Raw genomic sequence first — 22,192 nt, 5'->3', positions numbered from 1 at the left:
TGTTCTAAACAATTTGTTGGGTCCAGCATAGACTACTTCCTGGTTCATTACCCACAGATAGTAGATAATTATGCTATCTATATTCCAGACAAATTTTAAAAATGAGAATTGTTATATAGCACGTTCAATGAATTCTGCCATCTTCAGCCTGCCGTGACCGCCCCCCTCCCCCGCCCCATGCCCACAGTACCAGCCCTGCTGTATTTAAACATCTAATTAAATGTGTGCCTTCTTCCAGGAGACTTTCAGTTCCACAATAGGCACGTTTAATCATGAAAGGTTCTTGTATTCTCAGATTCTTTCCTACCTTTTTCGCATTAAATTGTCCTTCAGGTATTAGTTTAAAATTTCTATACCTGGCAATATAAAATGCTGGCAACCTTATGTTGGTCTTTGGGATTTTATTAAAGCAACAACAACAACAGCAAAAACACCCTGAAACTTCTCCTCCTCCTAGGTCCTCATTCTCTGGCGTGCTCACAGAGGCTCTTTGCTTCTATAGTTTGTAAATCCTGCCTTTTAGGAACAGTCCCTACTGAAAGTGGGATTGGTGGCTAGAAGGCGAAAAACCTCCAGATGGAACTCACCCTGGAATCTGAAGGTCAGGAGGCTGCGAAAATCTACTTGTAAACAGTGGGAAATCTTCCCTTTGAGCTGGACATGAGATTATGATCTAAGGTAAGCAGCCTTCCTATAAGCAGGTAACAAAACAAACAGATCTGGGCAAGTTTTAATCAGTTACCATTTGGGGTTAAGGATATTTTCTTTTGTGGCTGCTTGCTCGCGGGTCGGGAAGGAATTCACCAGGCAGGTAGAAGAAATAGAGAAGGTAGATTTATTAAAGGAAGAGGAGGGTCGGCTGGGAAGAGTCTGCTGGAAACTACTGCGTTGAGTCTGTTTTGCCTCGTTTTATATTTTCTAAAACTTTCTCTAAACAGGATGTAAATTTCTTTGGCTTGTAGTGGAATTTTCTATTGAGTTCAGCTTTGTCCATGGGGTGGGGGGTGCAGTTAAGGTGCTTATTGCAACCTTTGCATGTTATGTAGATTTAAGTCGGAGCCAGGAGTGGATCCCATACAGATACAAAACCTCTCCCTTAGTCACCGGGCCTGGCGAGCAAGGCCGGAAGTAAATAGAAACATTAAAACTGGTATGCATTGTAAATACAGGGGTGCCAAAAAAATGTATACACAAAACTTGTATTCATCTTTTGTTACTGGTATATATTATTACAATTTTAATAGTTGTTTTCTTTTCTTAAAATGTGCATACATTTTTTTGGCACCCTCTGTATATAGTAAACAGAGTCATTAAGATCTGATGGAAAGGCGGCAAAGAAAAGAAAGTTCCAAGCTAAATTACACTTGTTAAATCGAATTATACCAGAAGTCCAAATCTCAAAATAGAAGATTTAGTGCCACCATTACAATTCCTCCGTCTATCAAGCACCTTGTTAAAACCTTTTAAAAGAACAAAATGCCCCCCAAACCAAACACTGACAATACTTTTCTAGGGCAGATGACTTTTTATTTCATGAAGTATTTATCACAGAGCGACAAAATTTAAGATGTGAAACCCTTAATATGTTACCTTCCATCTTTCTATGCTAATTCCAAAAGTAGCCTTAAATTTTAGATTGTGGCAGTACAAATGTTTAACATGAAAAGGTTTTTCAAACTCCTCTTTTTTTGAAACTACATAACCGAAAAACCTCTTTTAACCTAATTAATTCAGAATACTTGGGAACTCTCTTCACTATTTAGTACTGTAAGTGAGGGAAAAAAAAGTCTACCCTTCTGAGTTATTAGCTGAGGCCCCCTTGTAATAAAAGACAAATTAACAGGAGAAAAACAAGTTTAATAACGTGTATTATCTCCTGTGTACATGGGAGAGACCCAGGGAAACTGCGTAACTCCTGGAAAAGGCCTGAGCTGCTTCCATAAATACCATCTCCAGGTAAAGACAAAAGAAAGATGTTGGGGGCACTGGTTATGGGAGGTTACCAGGAGAAGCCCAGGAAATAAGGGTAAGTTTTGTTATGTAGACTTAACTAGCTGCCTTTCTCCATTGCTAAAATTCTTAGATTTAGTCACAAGACTCGTCTCAGGTACCGAGAGACACCCTTACAAATGGAGATTGCCTTATAAATATAAATGTCTCTTACAAAAGGGGAACTTCTACTTTGTTTTGAGAGCTTCTCTTGCACCTGCAGTTTCTCTAAATAGGCACATTTTGGAGTGGCATATTCTTCTACCCCTCCGTACTACAACAATTTAATTTGGAAAAAGAAATTATTCTGAAGTAACTTATCAAAAAAGATATTTAAAAGGTACCTAATTTAAATTATTGTTGGTCCTAAAAAAAGACACTGCTCATTTCATCATAGGAAAGTACTGTTTAAATAGAAGCATCTAAAACCCGAAAGACATTTTAGATGTCTATTTTCATTTGATTTATAGATGTGAAATCTTTTTAAAGGAATATTTCAAGAAGTTAAGATTTTCAGGCCTCGTAGAAAATAAAAACAAAAGGCAATGCATAGTTATATACAAATAAAAGATGAAGTAAATAGGTTTTTCCTTTAATAGGCTAAATTTCCGTAAAAATGACCATCCTCATAAATATCACATCAATTTAATCAATATTGTTTATATTTATAGTAATTAGACTATAGAAGACAACATGCTCAAAAGGATGGAACTAAAATTTTCAAAAATTCTAAATATTTTCTACAGTTTCAAAGATAGCTGTTATTTTTCCAATAATGGGAAATATGCCAATTGTAAAGCAAGAAGGATTTTTTAACTATATGAAGTGTAATGTAGTTTCATGCTTGGTTTGCTCTTAGAGAAAGAGACTCAGACAGACTTAGAGTAGCAGACAGAGAAAGAGATACCCCAACAAACAGACTCGAACAGAAAGAGACTCAGGGAGGGAGAGCTACTTGGTTTGTTCTTATAACTGGGTGTAAAGATCCCAGCCTAAGAAATGTCAAGTAGAATACTTGCACAAACTCAAATATGTACAATATTTCTAAAAACCTTATTTTAACTGAATCACACGATAAAGGTCAATAAGCATTAGAAAACTTCAGTGAAAAGTTATAAAGTCCAGAGCTTTCCAGTTATTTCATTTACTTGGCCTTGCTTTCTAGATACTATTATCTTAATCTGTTCACTCTGGTGTCCACTTGAATTGTGGCCACTCTGAATTGAGATGTGCTGTTAAGTGTAAAACATACACCAGATTTCAAAGATTTAGTATGAAATAAAGAATGTAAACTATCTCACAATAATTTTATATCAGTTTCATATTGAAATACCACCGTGTATATACTAGATTAAGAAACTATATTAAAATTCACTTGTTTCACTTTTTAAAATATGGTTACTAGAATATATTAAATTATGTGTGTGGCTCACATTATATTTCTATTGGACAGTGCAGCCTTAGAAACTCCGTAGAGAGAGTAATTTTTTAAAGTAAAAGTCGGTCTTATAACTCTACATGGGTTAACATGTGTCTTTAAAGGACACACAAGTACAAACCATCTGCAGATGCTGCCTGGGTGTCATGGATGTCCACCTGTACTTTGGAGGTCACACTAATTCTTCGGGCTTTCCTCTCAATTGTGCAGGGGTCTGATGAGTCTGCATGAGAAGAGACGCCAGGAAGAAGGGATCAAGCCATTCATTTAGATCAGTGGACAGGCTCACAAAAATCGCTCACGGGGCGCGCACAGGTATTTTACCCCTTCTAATACGTGATGTTACCTTTAATTTTCCTGTGGGGGCAAGTGCCATATTTAACACTGCTTTTACAACCTATACCGAGCAGTGGCTCTTTTTACATCCTCTCCAATTGCTTGGAATAAATGCCTTATTTCACCAGTTTTCCACTTTATAGTGGGTTAGGGGTACAAATTCAGTAATTAAATGTCTATGTGAAAGCAAAATTTGGGAGATTACACTTCAGCAATTCCCTGATTAAGCAATAGTTATTAGAAAATTATGGGTTAAAAGTACACTACCCATATAAGGCTAACCAAAGAACCCATTTACAATAATGGTAACATTAAAGAACAAAAGCAGTACTTAAAATCAGAACCAACTCAGAATAATCTATGTACTGGTAACACATGCTCCCCAATCATTTCATTATTCCAGTTACCTACCTGTGCAAAAGCCCAGGAGACACTTTTCAACAGACTACAAGCATCCCAATTTCTTACTAGAATATTGTGTCTATTAATTTATAGGTTATTAGTAAGTAGTCCTTTGTATTAAGTCAAAACAAAAAGTGGCAGACTTCATATTATTTGCCCTTAAGAACCAATAAAAGATCCTACATTTTGTAATCAGTTCTAAGTCCATAAGCAGCCCCCTATTACATCCACCTTTGGAAATCAGCGCTTAGGCACTAAAGCACTCCCTTATCAGACAGAGGAAACAAAAGCAGAGTTAAATGTCTCCTTAGGCTCCAAAGACTGTGGTAAAGTTCCTATTTCTTAGATTTGTAAAGTACTTTATAGCATCACATACCTCTTCTCATTGTACCTTCTTACATAGCTTGTGTATTTTACAGGGCTGATGACCTCGCTAGTGCACAGACTGGATCTGAACAAGGTCAGCTGGCGAAGACCAGCAGGACCAGCGCTCAACTCCTGGGATACCAAGGTCAGTGCTCTCACCATAATGACGGGGTTGGGGGTGAGATGTGGATCTGACAGTGCAAAAAGCTTTCTCTGTCTCCCTTCCTATCTCTCCTTCTCTCTTTAATTATGGCAATTATTCAGATAAACATCCTGATTCCACTTGGATTTCTAGCATGTAACTGTAACAACCCCAAGACATTTATTCTAGCTGATAAAACAATTCTACCGTTATTTACATTTTATTTGCTTTTTAAATTTAAGTGGTACTGACAAACTTTCAGGAAAGGCCAATTTAGTTTTATTAAAACTTTAAATTTAAAAAATTTAAAAAATCTTTAAAAAGCTTTAAATTTTTTGTGTTTAAAAGAAAACAAAATTGATTTCATACAGAAAATCAATTTGATACATCTGCTATTAGTTTTAGCAAATTTTATTAGAATTAAAAGAAAACAAAATTGATTTCATGCAGAAAACCAATCTGATACATCTGTTATTAGTTTTAGCAAACTTGATTAGAATTAAAAGTGCCATGGGAAAGAGCCTTTTTAGTGTAAAGGTACTTGTACAGAACTAGATGAAGCTTGTTATTAATGGCACAGTAATGCTAGCCTTGCATAATTCCCAGCTGAGAACTATGCCAAACAAACAGGAACCTCCCACCTCAAATACTGTGTTCCCCCAAAAATAAGACCTAACTGGACAATCAGCTCTAATGCGTCTTTTGGAGCGAAAATTAATGTAAGACCTGGTATTACATTATATTGTATCATATCATATTGTAATAAAATAAGACCAGGTCTTATATTAATTTTTGCTCCAAAAGACGCATTATGGTGGTTCCTCCTCGCTGCCCAGTCCTGCTGCACTCGCGTGTACAGACAGGGCTCAGGCCGTTATTAAAAACAAACAAACAAAAAAAACGCATTAGAGCTGATTGTCCAGCTAGGTCTTACTTTTGGGGAAACACGGTACATAGCGTTGGTCTCAAAGACAGAAGGCAGAATGACATATCTGCAACACTGATATCACCACTGCAAGAAAACTGAGTACATGGGTTCCAGGCAGCTGATCTATCACATTACCTCAAGAAATTTCCTCTTAAATGTATCATTTCATGAGTTTTAGCAAATGCATATACCCCTCAATATTCCAAATCCCTACCAACTTAGAATACTACTATCAGTCAGAAAACCTACCCCTACCCTTTTCCACTTAATCCCCAACCTCAACTTCCAGAGACATTTTTTTTACCATATATTAATTTACCTTGTTCTAAAATTTCATATAAACTGAATCACAGTATGTATTGTATTTGATTTCTTTCATTTGGCTCTATGTGGTTGAGATTCATGTATCAGTAGTTCAGTCTTATTGCTGAGCATTATTCCATGATATGAATATATCACAGTCTGTTTATCCATTCACCTGTTGATGGACACCTGGGCTATTTACAGTTTTTGGTTATTATGAATAAAAGTGGTATGACTCTTCTAATACAAGTCATTTTGTAGCCATGCTTTAGATTCTCTTGATGGGCTATTAGGACAGGTGAATGGTTTCTATAAGAAATGGCCAGGACATTATTTTAGCCATTCTGGTGGTGTGAGGTGGTATCCCAGGATTTTAATTTGCATTTCCCTAAAGTCTACTCAAGTTGAGCATTTTCATGTGTTTATTGGCCATTTATATACATTCCTTTGTAAAGTGTCAGCTCACATGTTTTGCCCTTTTTTTCACTGGTTGTGTGTCATAGAAGTTCTTTATATAGTTGTGGTATCAGTTCTTTACCAGATACATATTTTGCAGATATTTTCTCCCAGTCTGTGGCTTGCCTTTGTCACTTAATAGTGTTCAATGAAGGCTAATTTACCAATTTTTTTTTCATTGCTTCCTATGTCCTATCTAAAAATCTTTATCTACATCTAAGTTGCAAAGATATTCTATATTTTGGAAGCTTTGTAAGTTTAGCTCTTACACTTAGGTGTGTATGACCTTTCTCAAATTTTTGTGTATAGTTTGAAGTAAGGCTCAAAATTTGTTTTTGTTTTTTTCATATGGATATCCAGTTCTTCTGGCATTGGTTGTGGGAAAGACTTCCCTTTCTCCATTGGTGCTTTTGTCAAAAATCAGCTGGCAGTGTAAGTGAGGGTTTACATCTGGGCTCTCTATTCTTTTCCAATTATCCATTTTTTTTTAAATCCCTATGCCAGTACCATACTGATTACTGTAGCTTTATAGTAAGTGCTAAAGTTGATTAGCATAAGACTTTCAACTTTGCTCTTCTTTTTTTAGATTGTTTTGGGTATTCTGTCCTCTGTGTTTTCCCTGTCAATTTCAGAAACAGCTTATTAATTTCTACCAAAAAAAGAAAAGCCTAGTGGAGATACAATTGGTATTCCATTATATCTACAAATCAACATGGGAAGACTAGGTATCGTTAACAATATTGATTTAATCACGAATATGGTATATTTCTCTTTGTTTAGGTCTTCTTTAGTTTCCAGTGTACATATCTGGTTAAATTTATTCGTGCATCGTGTTTTTTTGATGGTATCTTTTATTTCATTTTCAAATTGCTTGCTAATATGGTATACAAATATGGTTTTTGTATACTGACCTTACATCCCAAGACCTTGTTAAATTCATTTACTAGTTCTAATAGTTGTTTTTCAGTACCTTTAGATTTTCTTGGCAAATAATGATGCCATCTAGAATGGATGTTGAATTTTGTCAGATGCTCTTTTGTCAACTGAATCTAGTGAAATGATCATATGCTTTTTCTCGTTTACTTTAATACTGCATTCCTGAGCTAAGTCCAACTTAGTCATGACTGTAAATATTTTATGAAGGATTTCTTTGCTTTTATGTTAATGAGTGGTATTGATCTGTAGGGGTGGGTTGGTAATGTCTTTATTGGGTTTTGGAATCACGGTTCTGCTGACTCCATTAAAAAAAACGGGAAGCTTTCCCTCCTCTGTTTTCTCAGAGTTTGTGTAAGACTTATTATCTCTTCCTTAAATGTTTGCTAGAATTTACCCACTAGTGAAACCATCTGGGTCTAGAATTTTCTTTGTGGGAAAATTTTTGATAATAGACTCAATTTCTTTAATAGATAAATAGCTAGTACTACTATGTTTCCCCGAAAAAAAGACCTAGCCGGACAATCAGCTCTCATGCGTCTTTTGGAGCAAAAAATTAATATAAGACCCGGTGTATATTATATAATTAAGACCCAGTCTAATATGATATAATGTAATGTAATGTAATATAATATACACCGGGTCTTATATTAATTTTTTGCTCCAAAAGACGCATGAGAGCTGATTGTCCGGCTAGGTCTTTTTTTCGGGGAAACATAGTATTTCCTATTTCATTTTGTTTTTCAGTTTTGGTAGGTTACATTTTTCAAGGAATGTGTCCATTTCACCTAAGGTGTTGAGTTTATTGGCATATAGCTGTTCATCACATTCCCTTGTTATTTTAATGGATAACCCATCTTTCATTTCTGATTTTGGTAATTTGTGTTCTTTTCTTCCTAGATCAGTTGATATTAGAGCTTATTAATTTTTGTTTATCTTTGACTTATCTATATCTTTATCTCTTAAGGTGGAATTTTAGGTCATTGATTGGAGATCTTCTTGTCTTATACTAGCATTTGAAGCTGTAAATTTCCTTCTAAGTAGTGCTTCAGCTATCAGGTAGCAAAGAATTTGATCTTGCCCAAAGAGGTCCAGCTTTGTCCCCAGCTCCTGAGAGATAACCTCTCAAATCTTGAAATTTCCCAAGTGATAGAAATGTCTTTGTTATTTATGGTGGGCCCTTCAGACCATGCACGAGAGTTTATGCTAATGAGGTAGCTAATGGTAGACAAAGTGTCCACCATTTCTTAAATAGGGTGGTTCCTCCATGATAGCCCTCGAATCACTTAACTGAAGTTTATCTGTTGGATTGCCAACAGGTAATGCTTCCTTAGTAGACACTAAGTGTAAAGACTCATATATTAATCCAAGTGGGTAGAGTGATCAATGATATATATAATCCAGTCACTTTCAGCTTGAAACTATATGTAATGTTGCCCCAGCACCAAATCAGGTATTTGGTAGTCATCCACTAAGATTTTTCTTTGTACCATTTTTAGAAATCAGTAGGCTATTTTAAATGCGGATCACATGAAATATTTATGGTAGTATTAATAAAAAGAACAGATAGACATAGACAATAGTTTAGGGGTTACCAGAGGGTAAGGGGACGGGGGGCTCTAGAAGAGGGACAACGGGGTCTAATATATGGTGATGGAAAGAGAACTGACTAGGTGGTGAACACAATGTGAGATATAGATGATGTAATGCAGAATTGCACACCTGAAACCTATGTAACTTTACTAACAATTGTCACCCCAATAAACTTTAATTAAAAAAAAAAAGAACAGATAACTGTGTTGCAACTTGTAAAAGAATGTACTTTAAAGCTCCATACAGAGTATTTTACGTAATTTAATTTAGGTCAGGTAACATTATTTATACATTCCCTCATTAATAATGATGAGATTTTTAACATGTTACACCCTAATTTTTTTCAAGTAAGACATTCTTCCCTACTGGATGTGTTCAGTGGTGTTATTAGCACCATGCTCTAACCAACTGAGTTAGCCGGCCATCAGATGATCGATCTATTTTGAGTTACTTAAATCCTAAGGATTAAGATCTGAAATGCATGCTTTAGCTCAGTCTTGAGAATTAAGATTGGGGCACAAAAAGTTTAAATTCAAATTTAAACATTTGGTACATAAAAATAAGAGCTGTGATACCTTTAATATTACATAGGAATGATTTACAATTATCCAACAGCAATTCCTCCAAACCTTGGGTTTATGTAGGATCTAATGGTTATGCTTACCTGTTGAGTACACAAGGGCTCTTTTGTAGCTTGTCAATTAACTAATAATCTTAGATCTACTGCAGATCAAACTTTCCATTCTTACATAGTACTTTTAGGATTATAGTTTTTACAGTGCTGGCTAAATTTATAATAACTATATAATACACTGTTTCAACTTAAAAATAAATTGTATATCCCATTTAATTACTTTTGACAATAATTCCAGGAGTCATTAATTTTAGTGCTTTTTAGAAGTTTGGAGACATTATGGTAACTTTCTGTATGCTGAACAAGTTAATAGATATTTCTTCAGCTATAACTGAACTCCCAAAGAACTTTCATATTTATTTCTATGATGTTTGTGACATTTCCTTACTCACCTTTTTTAGATGGCTTGGGTGGTACCACTGGGCCAGGTTCTATGTTGTCATAAAAGTTATTCATGGCTTTTGGATCAAAGTTTCCTATAAAGAAAATAAAATTACCAGGCATTTAGGGCTCTTTCTGTTATTTGAATTTTTTTGTTAAGGAAAAATAGGGAAATAAAGTTTTCCAGGGTTTCAAAACTCATTATACCCTCTTCCCACTGAAACTGTTTTCTTTATCATTGTGAGAAAAGACTCAAACAAACTACCACACCTGTGTCTGTCTACAATGTTCACCTAAAGGAATGTTTTTCTAACTGGAAAGCTAGTCTCTTTAGGCATGATTAAGTATGTGGTGCATTCAGGGAGGTAAATGGAGGAGAGAAATGAAAAGATGGCTGAACTGTTTTCTCTGTTTGTTTTGATTTTAATAAACAAACCATGAGAAAGAAGATTTAAATAGTGAAAGCTCACTTTCATGTGTTTCATAATTTACCTTAAAATTTTATCTATTGTAAATTCAACTGTGGAAGAACCCAAATATATAAATTTACAAAGATTAATCAAGTTGTTATATCAGCAGCTCATGGATTCATATCGTCAAGACAAGGAGAATCTTAAGTGTCACCTACAGATTTATCAATGATAAAAGATGATACTTTTATCAAAAGATGATACAATTTCAGAATAATAGAACAGTCCCTGAGAATTCTGTCTTGCCACAAAACTTTCACTTCTCTTAAAGTGTTCACTCCCTGATCTAGGTAGTGTCTTCCCTGATGTAGTGTCTGTTTCAACCCCATCTCTTGCCATGACTCCTCCAACGTCAGTTTTGATCCAGTGCCAGCTTTGGGTCCTATATTCACGTCTGTAAACCTATCACTGTAACCTGCTTGTTCTACGCAATTCCAGTTAAGCTTTATTAACTGTACCCACACTTATTTACAGAGGATGCTATATGGTACTGATAGTTCTAGACTTAATTTTTCCCCCAATAACAGTTTTCCTCACAATAACCAACAATAAAGCTGCTTTTTATCAAATCATGCACTGATTTACATCCAGTCTAAATGTCCCCAAAAATGTCTAGATTCCTTCTCTTGCTTAAAAGTTTAGATTGGAAATTCATATAAAATTTTTCTAGAGCATGGAACAGTAGAATTTAGGATAAAATGGATACATTTGGACCCCTTATGAAAGTAGATTTAGAAATCCTTCCGCACCAGCGTTTTGTTGCCCCATGGAGACCGAAAACAGCTCTTTGCTTATAAAATCTTAATCATGGTTTCCCTTGCAGGTCCTCTTACAAATGCTTTTACCCATTTGGATATGCTATTTTAAGATAACTTTCTGAAAATAATTCCTATGATGGCTCATGAAAAAACCACAATGCTATGTGATATATTAATTGGATCTTTTTATGCTTTAAGATGCTACATATGTTTTTCTTCAATTACTTAAGTTATAGCTGATGATGTAATTTCTAGACCCATAAGGCTTACTATAAATATCCTAACCAAATGTTTGTGTTTCTTGTTTTGCTTCAAAGAACACAAGCCAAAAAAATTGATGCACTCTTCCTCCTAATACAGCAGCAGCAATAGTTTGTATAACACCCCCCATTATGCATAGTAATTCTTTCTACAGCCTACTAGCTTTAAGCAATGAAAGAATTACTATGACTAGGCTTCTGGAAATATTTTTAAGGGCACCTGACTAGATTGTTCAACTTTCACATTCAAATTTATTTCTATTATTCAGACAGTTCCATATCTTTTGGGTTCCCCTGCTTGGGTTAACCTTGCCTAAAACTGGCAGTGGAGTATTTTTATATACTCTTAAAATACAGTAGAAACTCTCTTAGCTTTCATAATTAAGGACAGCAAAAAAGGAGGGAGGATCATTTATAAAATGGAATTGTTAAGAAAAATTACATGTCAACTTTACTGTAACAAAACAGAGAAACATAGCAGTATGTGTCTGTTGACTGACGAATCTATATTGTCTTTTTTATATAAACTACGCCCGGGATGACCTAAAGTGGGTGGGCAAACTTTTTCTGTAAAGGTCCAGATAAACATTTTAGGCATTGTGGATAATACAGCCTCTGTTGCTGAGCCCTGATTTAACTGTAGTGTTGAAGCACAAAAGCAGCCCAAGACAATATGTAAACAAATGGGCGTGGCTATGTTCCACTAAAACTTTACTTTACAAAACGAAGCAGGCTAGTTTGCGGAAAACCCTGATCTATAACATAATTTCCTGTTTTGACTTTGTTAGAATGGAGCAAGAAAGCTACTTTAAGAACACTTAATTTGAGGACAGAATCTTTTTAGATTTTTATGATTTCCCCCCCTTAACTCTTTTCAGTTATTTTCACTCATATCTAATTTAGTCCCTATTTGATTTGCCTGAGTCTTTAAAAAGCATTTGCCTTTGGTTTTTATTTCTCCTGCATTTATGTCCGTTTAAGAAACATTAAATTACAGAAGTATAGTAACTGGCATAAAAAGGTTTAGGAACAGGCACAACTGACTTTTGGTAAGCAGACAATTCCACCGATGGAACAATAAATAGTATATGGACATGCCAGAATACAGCCTCTTATCACGAGTGTGCAGCAGCTGTGGACTCGGTCAGTATATTTTGCAAAGAAATGAAGAGTATCTCTAACCTGATGAGCTGGGTCAATGAAAGTCAGTTAAGAGAGCTTCTACTGTAGTAGTTAGTACATTTCTATAACAAAGGCAAAACAACAACAACAACAAAAAACCCAGAAAAGATCAATTAAAAATGGCATATGGAATTTACTTTAAAACAGAAGTTTAATATTCTGATTTGGGATCCCTGTTTTTTTACAAGTATTTTAGATGACTACCATATAATATGAACCTACTAAGTTTTAGAATTAAAACCCATCAACTTATAAAATATTTACAGTAAATGACTAAAAGAGGATAAACACAGAGTAACAACATAGAACAGTCTAATGATAAGAACTTGATGAAATTGCCAAAGTAAAACTATTTTTTGATCCCCCAAATCTGATCTATGACCATGGATGGGGTGGAGAGATCTTTTTACCAGGACTATCATCTTATAATGGATAAAAACTACCTCTTAAATCTTTAAAACCAAAATGATCGCTATTTAAGCAGCTTAAAACACCACACTATTACTTATGGTTTACCAAATAATCAAGTCTATACCTCTAGATTGAAGGAGGTCAACTTCTTTCAGTGTACAGTCAACATTTATCTGGAGTTGTCTGTTCATGCTTCTCAATCTTGTCATTTCCTCAGGCTAGTAAGAAAGGACCCAAAATAGCAATTGTGGGAAAGTCATTATCAAGCCCAACATTTAAGAACTGCTATTCACGTTAATTGTTCTGATTGGTTATTACCAAGAAAATGGCCTTAGTCCATAAGAGGGCGTGTTTAAGAAGTCCTATATGTTATGCTTTCAAGGAATAATCAGGTAAAATGGGGACATCAGTATGGCCACATACAAACAAAATCTGCACATAACGTGGCAGGCTACAATACTAGACTGTAAAATACTACCATTTTAATCACAGAGCACTGAGAATATTTTATTTCTTCTATGTTTTTATGGTAAGGGAGACTCTAAGTATCAACCTTTTAAATAAGCAACATCCATGATTTTAACTTGTTCAGGCTGGTAAAAATTACAACAGTACTAATTTTAATTAACATTTACTGAGTGGCAGGTACTGTGTTCACCAGAATTCTCTCATTCCTTCCTCAAAACAATTTCTCAAGGTAAGTACTACTATCACCTCGAATTTATACAGGAGGAAGCTGAGGCACGGGTTATATAATTTCCCCAAGGTTATAAAAGGTAGTAATCGGTAGAACCAGAATTTATATAGAACTCTTCTATATAAACTTACATAGAAATCTTTTTCCTAGGTCAAAAGAAGCAATTAATCTAGTTCATGAAATTTTCAGGAACAAAGGGACTCCATTCTTCCCCCAACTTTGTTTCCTTCTGCCTTGACCTTTCCAGCTCAGCCTACACGTTAGGCCTTTCGGGGGCATATATGAGATACTGAAATGTGCAGAGAAACCTCTTCTTCAGTTAAATAAAGCTTTTTGGAAGCCTTAATTTCCCTGACATTCTGAATTCCTTTACTATTTTACATATATGTACAGTAAAACATAAAATTAGGGTTTAGACTCCAGAGGCATGGGTAGTAAAGCTTTCAGCACAACCTAGGTATTAATTAAGTTTCTAAGGTGATATATAAAGTAAAAGATAAAAATCTGCTAGGACAGGAAGACAGAATAAAATTCTATGGTTAAAAACATGTATTTTGCTAAAAATTAAATCTGTAAGAATGTAGAAAAATGGGCAAAAAGGGTTATTTAATTGACAATAATGCAAGATCTTATGCTGTTAGGAAGGATTACCAGAATAACCGGGAATTCCCACTAAATTAGTAGGTATCAAGTTGAAAATAAGCGCTATTACAGGCAGAATATATATAAGAAGAGCTATAATCCATTAGAATGCTAGGGGAACACAAAAATCAGTTAGAAAAATTTATGAGGGATTGCCTTTTCTTTTCTCATTCCTATGGGTAAACCATGTGACATTATATTAAAGATAAAGCTCTTGTTCAGGGGTTTCAAAGAGTGATGCTATCTTCCTAGGAACATGTGAAAGAACCTATTTTATTCGTAGAATCATATCAGGAAAGTTAAGTACCTGAAGGAGCTGATCCTTCCTAGATGTTGATGGTGGTGGTGGTTTCAACTGCGGCGGCCCTGAATAGTGGAGCTCTGTAACTAACTATTATGATACTTGATTATAGTTTAATACGCATCATGGTCGAGAGGCTACTGCAAATTTGCTTATAACAACAACAACAAAAAGCTCTCGTCAACAGGCTCATTTCCAAAGACAGTAGAACCACAGGAACTCACTAACCTAACAGTTTATCTGTAAGATTCCTATGTCCTTTTCATAGCTTCTAATTAAATTGAGAAGAAAAAGTTTTCTGAAAAGTTACTACCATGTCTCAAAAAGTAGTTTTTCGTGGAGAAGGGGTTTCAAGATTGGCTTTTATTTATAGTAGTTTGTAAAATACATTTCGAAGTAAAAAATTCTAAGCTTTTTCCCCAAAGGTAGCAGAAACACCTTAAGTCAACTGTTTCAGCACTTGAAGCAACAGTTTCACAGAGACCAGGGTGGAGGAACTCTGATGTTCTTTGGTGGCTTGGCCCCAATGATGCATCTGGGACTCAAAGCTGTTAGTCCAAAAACCCAATTAGAACAAGACGAAAGGGAGAAAAAACTTGGGGGAGGGGATAACTGGCAGCCCTCTGCTTACTGAAATCTTATTTATCCTTCAAAGGTATATAATTTAAATTTCCTCCTCCTCCATGAAACTGTCTCATCTCTGAACCCTACCAGCAAAAAACTAACATTTCTGTCTCAGAACGCTGAAGGTACTTAATATCACTACCGTAATTCAGCTGGCCAGAACTTCTGATTTACTGCCTCACATTCTTTTCTCTGTCTTCTTCTCTCTCTCTCCCTTTCTCTCTCGCACACACACCAATACATATAGGTACATAGGCAGATATACATACAGATCTCTAAGAGATGACATCTCCCACAGCATTTAATACTATGCTTTGCAAATAGTACCATGTTTCCCCGAAAATAAGACCTAGCCGGACAATCAGCTCCAATGCGTCTTTTGGAGCAAAAGTTAATATAAGACTCGGTCTTATTTTACTATAATATAAGACCAGGTCTCATATAATATAAGACCTGGTCTTATATTAATTTTTGCTCCAAAAGACGCATTAGAGCTGATTGTCCGGCTAGGTCTTATTTTCAGGGAAACAGGGTAGATTGAGAAAAATGATGACGATCATGCATCTTGCACTTCTGCCCTCCTTAGGAAGATTGTGTCACTGTTCCTGTAAGTTTCTGCAACTGAACACAGTTTCTGCAACTGTGAACAGAGCTGTTCACAAATGTGCATTCCAGTCTCATTAGGCACACACATTTCTAAGCAATTTTTTTAATACACTGCTTGATAAGAAATCAATTTGTTTGAAAACGCGAAGATAGCAATATGTACTTAGTAGCGAAAAAAAGTCAATTTTATATTGGGTAATCCTAGAAGCGTGGGACACAATGATAGGGATAGCCATTTACTGAGCACCTAAGACAAGCCAGGCACTTTACATGCATGACAACAATATTAAAATGTACTTGTTATAATTCCCTTTTCTGGATAGGGAAAATCAACTGTAGAGAAGTCTGTGAGTGCCAGAGCTATTCTGGCTCCAGAGCCTATGTGGGCACTCTTTCAACTATGGCAAGATGCTCTATGAACAAAAAGGGAATTCTGGCTACATGCTTTATTTTCTGATTAATTCTGTGTTATGTATGTTCCTAAAGTTTAAAAGAAATAATTTCTAGAAAATGCTTTCGATTTCTGTAACTCAAGCAGATTTTTCCAGTGTCTTGCAACTAACCTTTACTTGATAAGAATATTTACTATTTGTTGGGCATTATATAAATTGTTTATTATTTAATCCTAACAAAAATCCCATGAGATGGATACTCACACATATTACAGAGAAGAAAACAGGCATAGAGAAGGTTACTTATCCAAGGGTGTATGAGTGACACATGAGTAACAGAAGTAGGATGCAAATTCGCACCTGAATCGAGAGTTCACTATCTTAACCACAATTGTCCTAATAGTCCTCCATTTTACTCTAGGCCTGGCAGCAGAAACACACGGGAATCACACACTCAAATTTCTCATCTCTCAAATATTACCACATGAACTACCAATTTCTGAAGCTGGATGATGGCTACATGGGGGTTCATTATACTATTCCACCCATTTTACGTTACCTTTGAAATTCTAAGTACAGCCTAGGGCAGCAGTTTCACCAACTTCCCTCTTTTTCTAAAGAAATCTCATCAATAAAAGCTTTCATTTAAAATCGGGGTTTTTCTGAAGCACTAACCTATGCTACATTAGCTAGTTCTCTACTTCCAGCAACAACAGAAACACCAATAGGGCTTTAATTTGGCAGGGATCATCACACACCATGAGGTTGCTAATCAAAGCTTGTATGGTTCTGTTAGAGAAAATGACTTCTCTGCTAAGAAACTTTGCTTATGCTCTACAAGTACCTAAAGGGCTCCAAAGTGCTCAACCACCATAGGTGGTTTCCTATGAGTTACGTTCTTCAATATCTCCCCTCAGAGAATTCAAGTAAGATGTCGAGTGAGAAAAAAAGGAGGCTGAAATATCACCTTTCAGTTAAAAACAGCTTTGTAATTTCCATTAGTAGCCTCCCTCCTCACTTCCAATATTGAATATACTTAGGAATTTAGTCAACATTAGAAAAATATCATTAAACATGCCTGTTTCCCAATAGCCTCCACTGGTTCCCCATTACCAGTAGAAGTTCAAACACCTCAACCTAGTGATCAAGGTCTAAGCCCCACTCTACCCATGCACGTTAACCTGTTAAGACATCAGAAATCTCAGCTTCAGTGAGGGAACTGTTAATTGCTGCCTCCTGAAAGTCTGTCTTGACTTGACTTCAAGCCTTCATTACCTCAGGTTATTTTTCCTTCTAAAATCCCTTCCCCTTTCCTCTCTGCCGATACAGCAATAGTATACACTGTTTAGGGCAGTGGTTCCTCCCCTTTTTCCTTTAATAACTTTATGAAAATCAGAGGAAAGCTATAGACCTGCTTCCCACATAAACACACATATGAAGCTGCATATAATTTCAGGGATTCATACATCTCCTTTGAAGCCAAGAACCTCAGTTACAAACTTTTCTATGAGGCATAGCTGTAGACACGCTGTCTGCAACAGGCCTGACATACACACATGCCCACTTCTCTAAACCTGTAAACTCAGAGAGAGAGATTGCCCTTAGTTTAGAGAGGGTAAGAAAATGAGGAATGGCTCTGTGGAAAAAGCAGAGACTGAGTTGAGCCCTGAAGAACAGACAGGATTTTCACATCCAGAGCATTCCAGCAGGAGGAATGTGAGAGCAGAGAAGTGCCCTGAGTATATACAGAAACCAGTTGATGTATGAGTCCTCTCAGTAACCGGCAGCAAACGGAGCACTTACCCCACGGTATTACGGTTATCTGTTGCTGGATCTATTTCTCCCACTAGCAGGCATGCACTAAACAGCCTAGTATCAGACCACATTCATAAACTGTGAAATAGGCTCGTTGACTGAATGAATGTTAAAAGGTGAAATGATAGGCTGGATCAGAGAAAGCTTGTGATGTCGTAAGATTTTAGAGACTTCTCATAAATATTAACCAACATGTTAAAAATATATTATTCAAATCCTTTCATTAGAGCAGCTCCTGTTAGGACTGTTGTCAATGCTGTTATCTCAGTTTGTACAATTATTTACACTTAACAAAACTGCTCTGCCTTCAAAGAGTCTATAGTCAACACTCCCAAAATTCATACTGATCTCACTGTAGCTCATTTAAATTAACGGACTTAGAAAAATAATTTTTAAATGTTTGGGAAAGTATATAATATACTTAGGAGAATAAATGGATACATGAGAACAATTTATGAAATATTTGGTCAGGGTGCACTTTTCTATTTTGACAAAAAGGAATTTATTGTACATTGAGATGCTATCGCTTGATTATAACTGTCAGTATCTGAAAATACCGATGAGCCTATGGAATTCCTACACGTGAAAAAAATAAAGTAACAAATTATTTTGACGAGCACTGTTGAAGGCAAAGGTCCTTCAACCATTGTTTTAAAAACAAAAACAAACAAACTGCCAGAAACAGAACCTAAAAGAAAAACAAACGTCCTGGACAGCCAGCCAGTGTCCCCCCTTTCCTAGCCACACATCCCCACAGATCACTTACCGTTGGGATCGAAGTGGTACAGCTGACCCTTCTGAGTCGTCTCTGCATCAGGTCATGCTCCATCCTGTTCACTTCGGCCTTCAACCGCTCTAGCTCCTCTTTCTCAAGTTTCAATTGCTTTGCTAACCTCTCCATCCTTGCTCGCTGATGTAACAGCAAGGCTATAGCATTACAGATAAAGTCATTGCAGAGAATAACATTGAACAAGTGATGGGGAAATTCCTATATGCATTGCTAACGTATAAAATACCTGTAAGCAACCCTGTCATCCAACTTGAGCTGGCATTTACTCTCACGTCTTTCTAATGCTATTCTGCCTCCATTATCTGCTTTAATTTAGCTCTTGTAACTGCTGCCGAAATATCATCTATCCGTCCCTCTTGTTCTGTCGTCCTTAGTTTCCCTAAGATTCTCTTTAACTACACCTGTGAGTTTTAAACAGGCTCAATACCAGGCACATTGAATTACAATCGTAATTAACTTCCCTTCTTATACACTGAAAGAACGCTACATTCTCAGGTATCTTGAAACAATCTAAATAGACTTTTAAAAAACTATTCTCCTTTATATTTACTTAGGTCCATTATTAACTAACAACGCTCTTCGTTACCAATCCCACTTCTTATAAATATTATTATATCCTTTAGGCCATCCTCTTTAGAAAACATTTAAATTCTTGCATCTTGATGAACTTTAGTCTACCCTCTATGAATCTCTTTTTCCCACTCTGTAGTTTGTGTTTTTGACAATACCAATTTCACTTATCTATATTTTTCTCCCAATGAATGTTCTTCCTAAAAAAAAAGTCTTATTAAGTCACCATCGCATGCCAACATTTTCATATTTTAAAAGAAAGTCTGTAGATGACCCTCAAGCACTAACCCTACTCTTAATAGCTAATATAAGTTACTTTATTTTGAATAGGAGATTGCCACCCCACCACAAAGATGAAATTCAATAAAAGGGCTAGAATTACCTTGTGTATAGGCGTAGTCATCTGATCCAGAACTAGAAGTCCTCTGGTATTTATAGCTTCCCTTTTCTCCCCCAGACCCTGGAATCACTGAAATTGGCTGAATAGGTTCTGGGGCTGCAGAACGTTCTTCTTGGTCCACTAAATTTAAAAGATTTTCAGTCGTTGCTCGGCCTACGGTAATTTTAAAAACTGTAGTTGGGTTTGGTATCATCCGAGGAGCTGGGGATGGAGCACATGAAGGTCCAGCTGGCTGTGTATACGTAATATACACAGGATTAACACTAAATGGAGGTTTTGGTTGACTGGACAAGCCTCTTGAAGGAGAACTTGAAGGTGGAGTGGTGGCTGTGTACAGTGAATGCTGATTCCGTGGAGACGGTTGATTACTGATAGGTGACGGACTCCTATTCATTGCGGTCCCAGGTCTTTGAGAGGGTTCAACTGTAATTTCTATCTTCTTCATGGATCCTTTGGGTAAGCTAGATGTTGCGTAGGGGAGATAGGCGACTGAATGGCTTCCCTGTTTCTGGTAGGGAGAGCCTTGTTGATATGGGTGGGGTGGAGTAGTCGAAGGACTGGGTGGCATAAAGACATGGGAACTCGGGTGGCCCAACTGGGAAGGCTGCACTTGATGCTGTGGAGAGCTGAAGGGTGAAGGACATTGAGAAGGAGGTGGCGAATGGTAAGCAGGTTGAGGGATCTGTTGTTTGGGAGAATACTGAGAAGGTTGATAGTTCTGCTGATGTGAATAAACAGGCAAAGGACATTGGCTATAATGAGGCACTGGGCCCTGAGGTGAGGACTGCCACGGTGTATTCTGCGGAGTTTGTCTTCCTGATGAACTCTGAGATGTCTGTCGGATATAAATAGAACCAGGAGACCCATAGAGATTGCTTGGAATTTGTGGAAGAATTTGTAAAGCTCTTGGTACAGTCTGTCCAGAAGGGAGGTTTTGGGATACGGTAACAGTGATTGGATTTGTACTATACCGAGGTATGTGCATGTAAGAAGGAGGTGGTGGTGGCGAAGGCCCTTGCATAGCAGATGGATTCATTCCGGTTTGCATGGAAGATGGCTGTTGAGGTGGCTGGGAAGGAGGAGTAGCTGCACTTCTGTTCTGTTCATTCATAAAAAATGGATTGTAGTTGGGAGTAGCAGCCACAATAGCGGGAGCTGAGTGTGGTTCCTGAACTAGACATATCAGCTGTTTACCTGCGGCTGCGTGCTGAGGATCAATGTGTCCGTCACTTGAGCTATGCACCAGGGTCCGACCACCATTTAGTTGCACACCATCTCCTGGGTGGTAGCTACTAGGAGAGTGGATACCCAGGTTAATATGCAGAAGGCGATTTCTATTCATTCTGCCGTCATCGGGACTGTGGTATTCCATGTATAAGTACTTGCTGCTCTCCTGGGAAAGCGCTCGGCAACAGGCTTCAAGATTGTTGTTATTCTAGGGGAAGAATACGGTAAAAGCAACATTGGGAAAATTAACAAATCCTAATAGTTTTGCCCGAGTTACGCATGTATGACCGTCATAGAATAAGCAGAGAACAGTATTTTAAGCACAAGAAGCTGCATGCTCATCTATCCTGAAAAGCAGATCTCAAATGACTCATATTATCTTACGGACATTTAGCTCGCGTGACTGGTACGACTGCGACGGCTACAGAAACGTAAAGTACCTACTAATGAACATTGACTCATCCCAGTTTTTCTGACTCCAAATCCAGGACTCATTTTATACTTGTTGCATCTGAACAAATTAAAATGTTGGGCTAATCTTGGATTCTCCACAACTGTTGCAGTACACAAGTATAAGTAATAAGTAATAGCCATCATTAATCATGAAGATAATCATGCTTTAGTTTTTCAAAAGGCACTGAAACAACAAAAGGAGGAATGACAAAATCCCTAGTCAAAAAAGTAAAAATTTTAAAGAAGCCTTCACTTTTAACCAAAGTTATCCCTATCTAACTTCAACTGTCATCATTATGAAAGTTTTTGTCAAAAGTCCACTTTTTCCATTATGGATCCAGGACTTTGCCTAAGTTATGCTAATTTAACATAAAACCAGGTCTCGACTGCCTTAATGAAATTCATTCACACTCCTAGTCTCAAATTTTTACCCAATGAAAGGTAGCTTGGTAAACTTTCAAAATCATTTAAGGATTTGAATTTTTCGAGTGACATACACACACACAAAGGTGATAATAACAAACTGACATTTTAGATGTTCCAGTCTACAGCAAGCAAACTAATAACAGGTTCCCTCTTTTTAAATTGTTAAGATATAAGGTAGTTTTCCACTAAAATACAGAATTCGTAATTATTTTATCAGCCTAAAACACTATTATTATTGCCTTTGAAATAATCTATTAACGTTTCTCA

The 22,192-nt window shown here is 36.6% G+C and overlaps 1 protein-coding gene across 2 annotated transcripts in view; it reads right to left on the bottom strand.

Moving 5' to 3' along the window:
- Window positions 1-22,192, bottom strand: part of TAB3 (TGF-beta activated kinase 1 (MAP3K7) binding protein 3) — a 55,134-nt gene that overhangs the window by 4,498 nt on the left and 28,444 nt on the right. The window contains exons 4-8 of one of the 2 annotated variants that reach the window (XM_033109276.1): window positions 19,802-21,254; window positions 18,826-18,986; window positions 13,107-13,200; window positions 9,913-9,996; window positions 3,549-3,650 (exon numbers count right to left, since the gene is read on the bottom strand). In XM_033109276.1, the coding sequence (XP_032965167.1) occupies window positions 3,549-3,650; window positions 9,913-9,996; window positions 13,107-13,200; window positions 18,826-18,986; window positions 19,802-21,254 (1,894 nt within the window). Of the gene's footprint in view, window positions 1-3,548; window positions 3,651-9,912; window positions 9,997-13,106; window positions 13,201-18,825; window positions 18,987-19,801; window positions 21,255-22,192 lie in introns of those variants that run through there. The other variant, XR_004423296.1, reaches the window with a different exon arrangement.

This window comes from Rhinolophus ferrumequinum, chromosome X (assembly GCF_004115265.2).
Source record: "Rhinolophus ferrumequinum isolate MPI-CBG mRhiFer1 chromosome X, mRhiFer1_v1.p, whole genome shotgun sequence".
Lineage (NCBI taxonomy): Eukaryota > Metazoa > Chordata > Mammalia > Chiroptera > Rhinolophidae > Rhinolophus > Rhinolophus ferrumequinum.
Note: the sequence above shows the minus strand (reverse complement) of the source record. Positions and strands in the feature narration are given on the sequence as shown.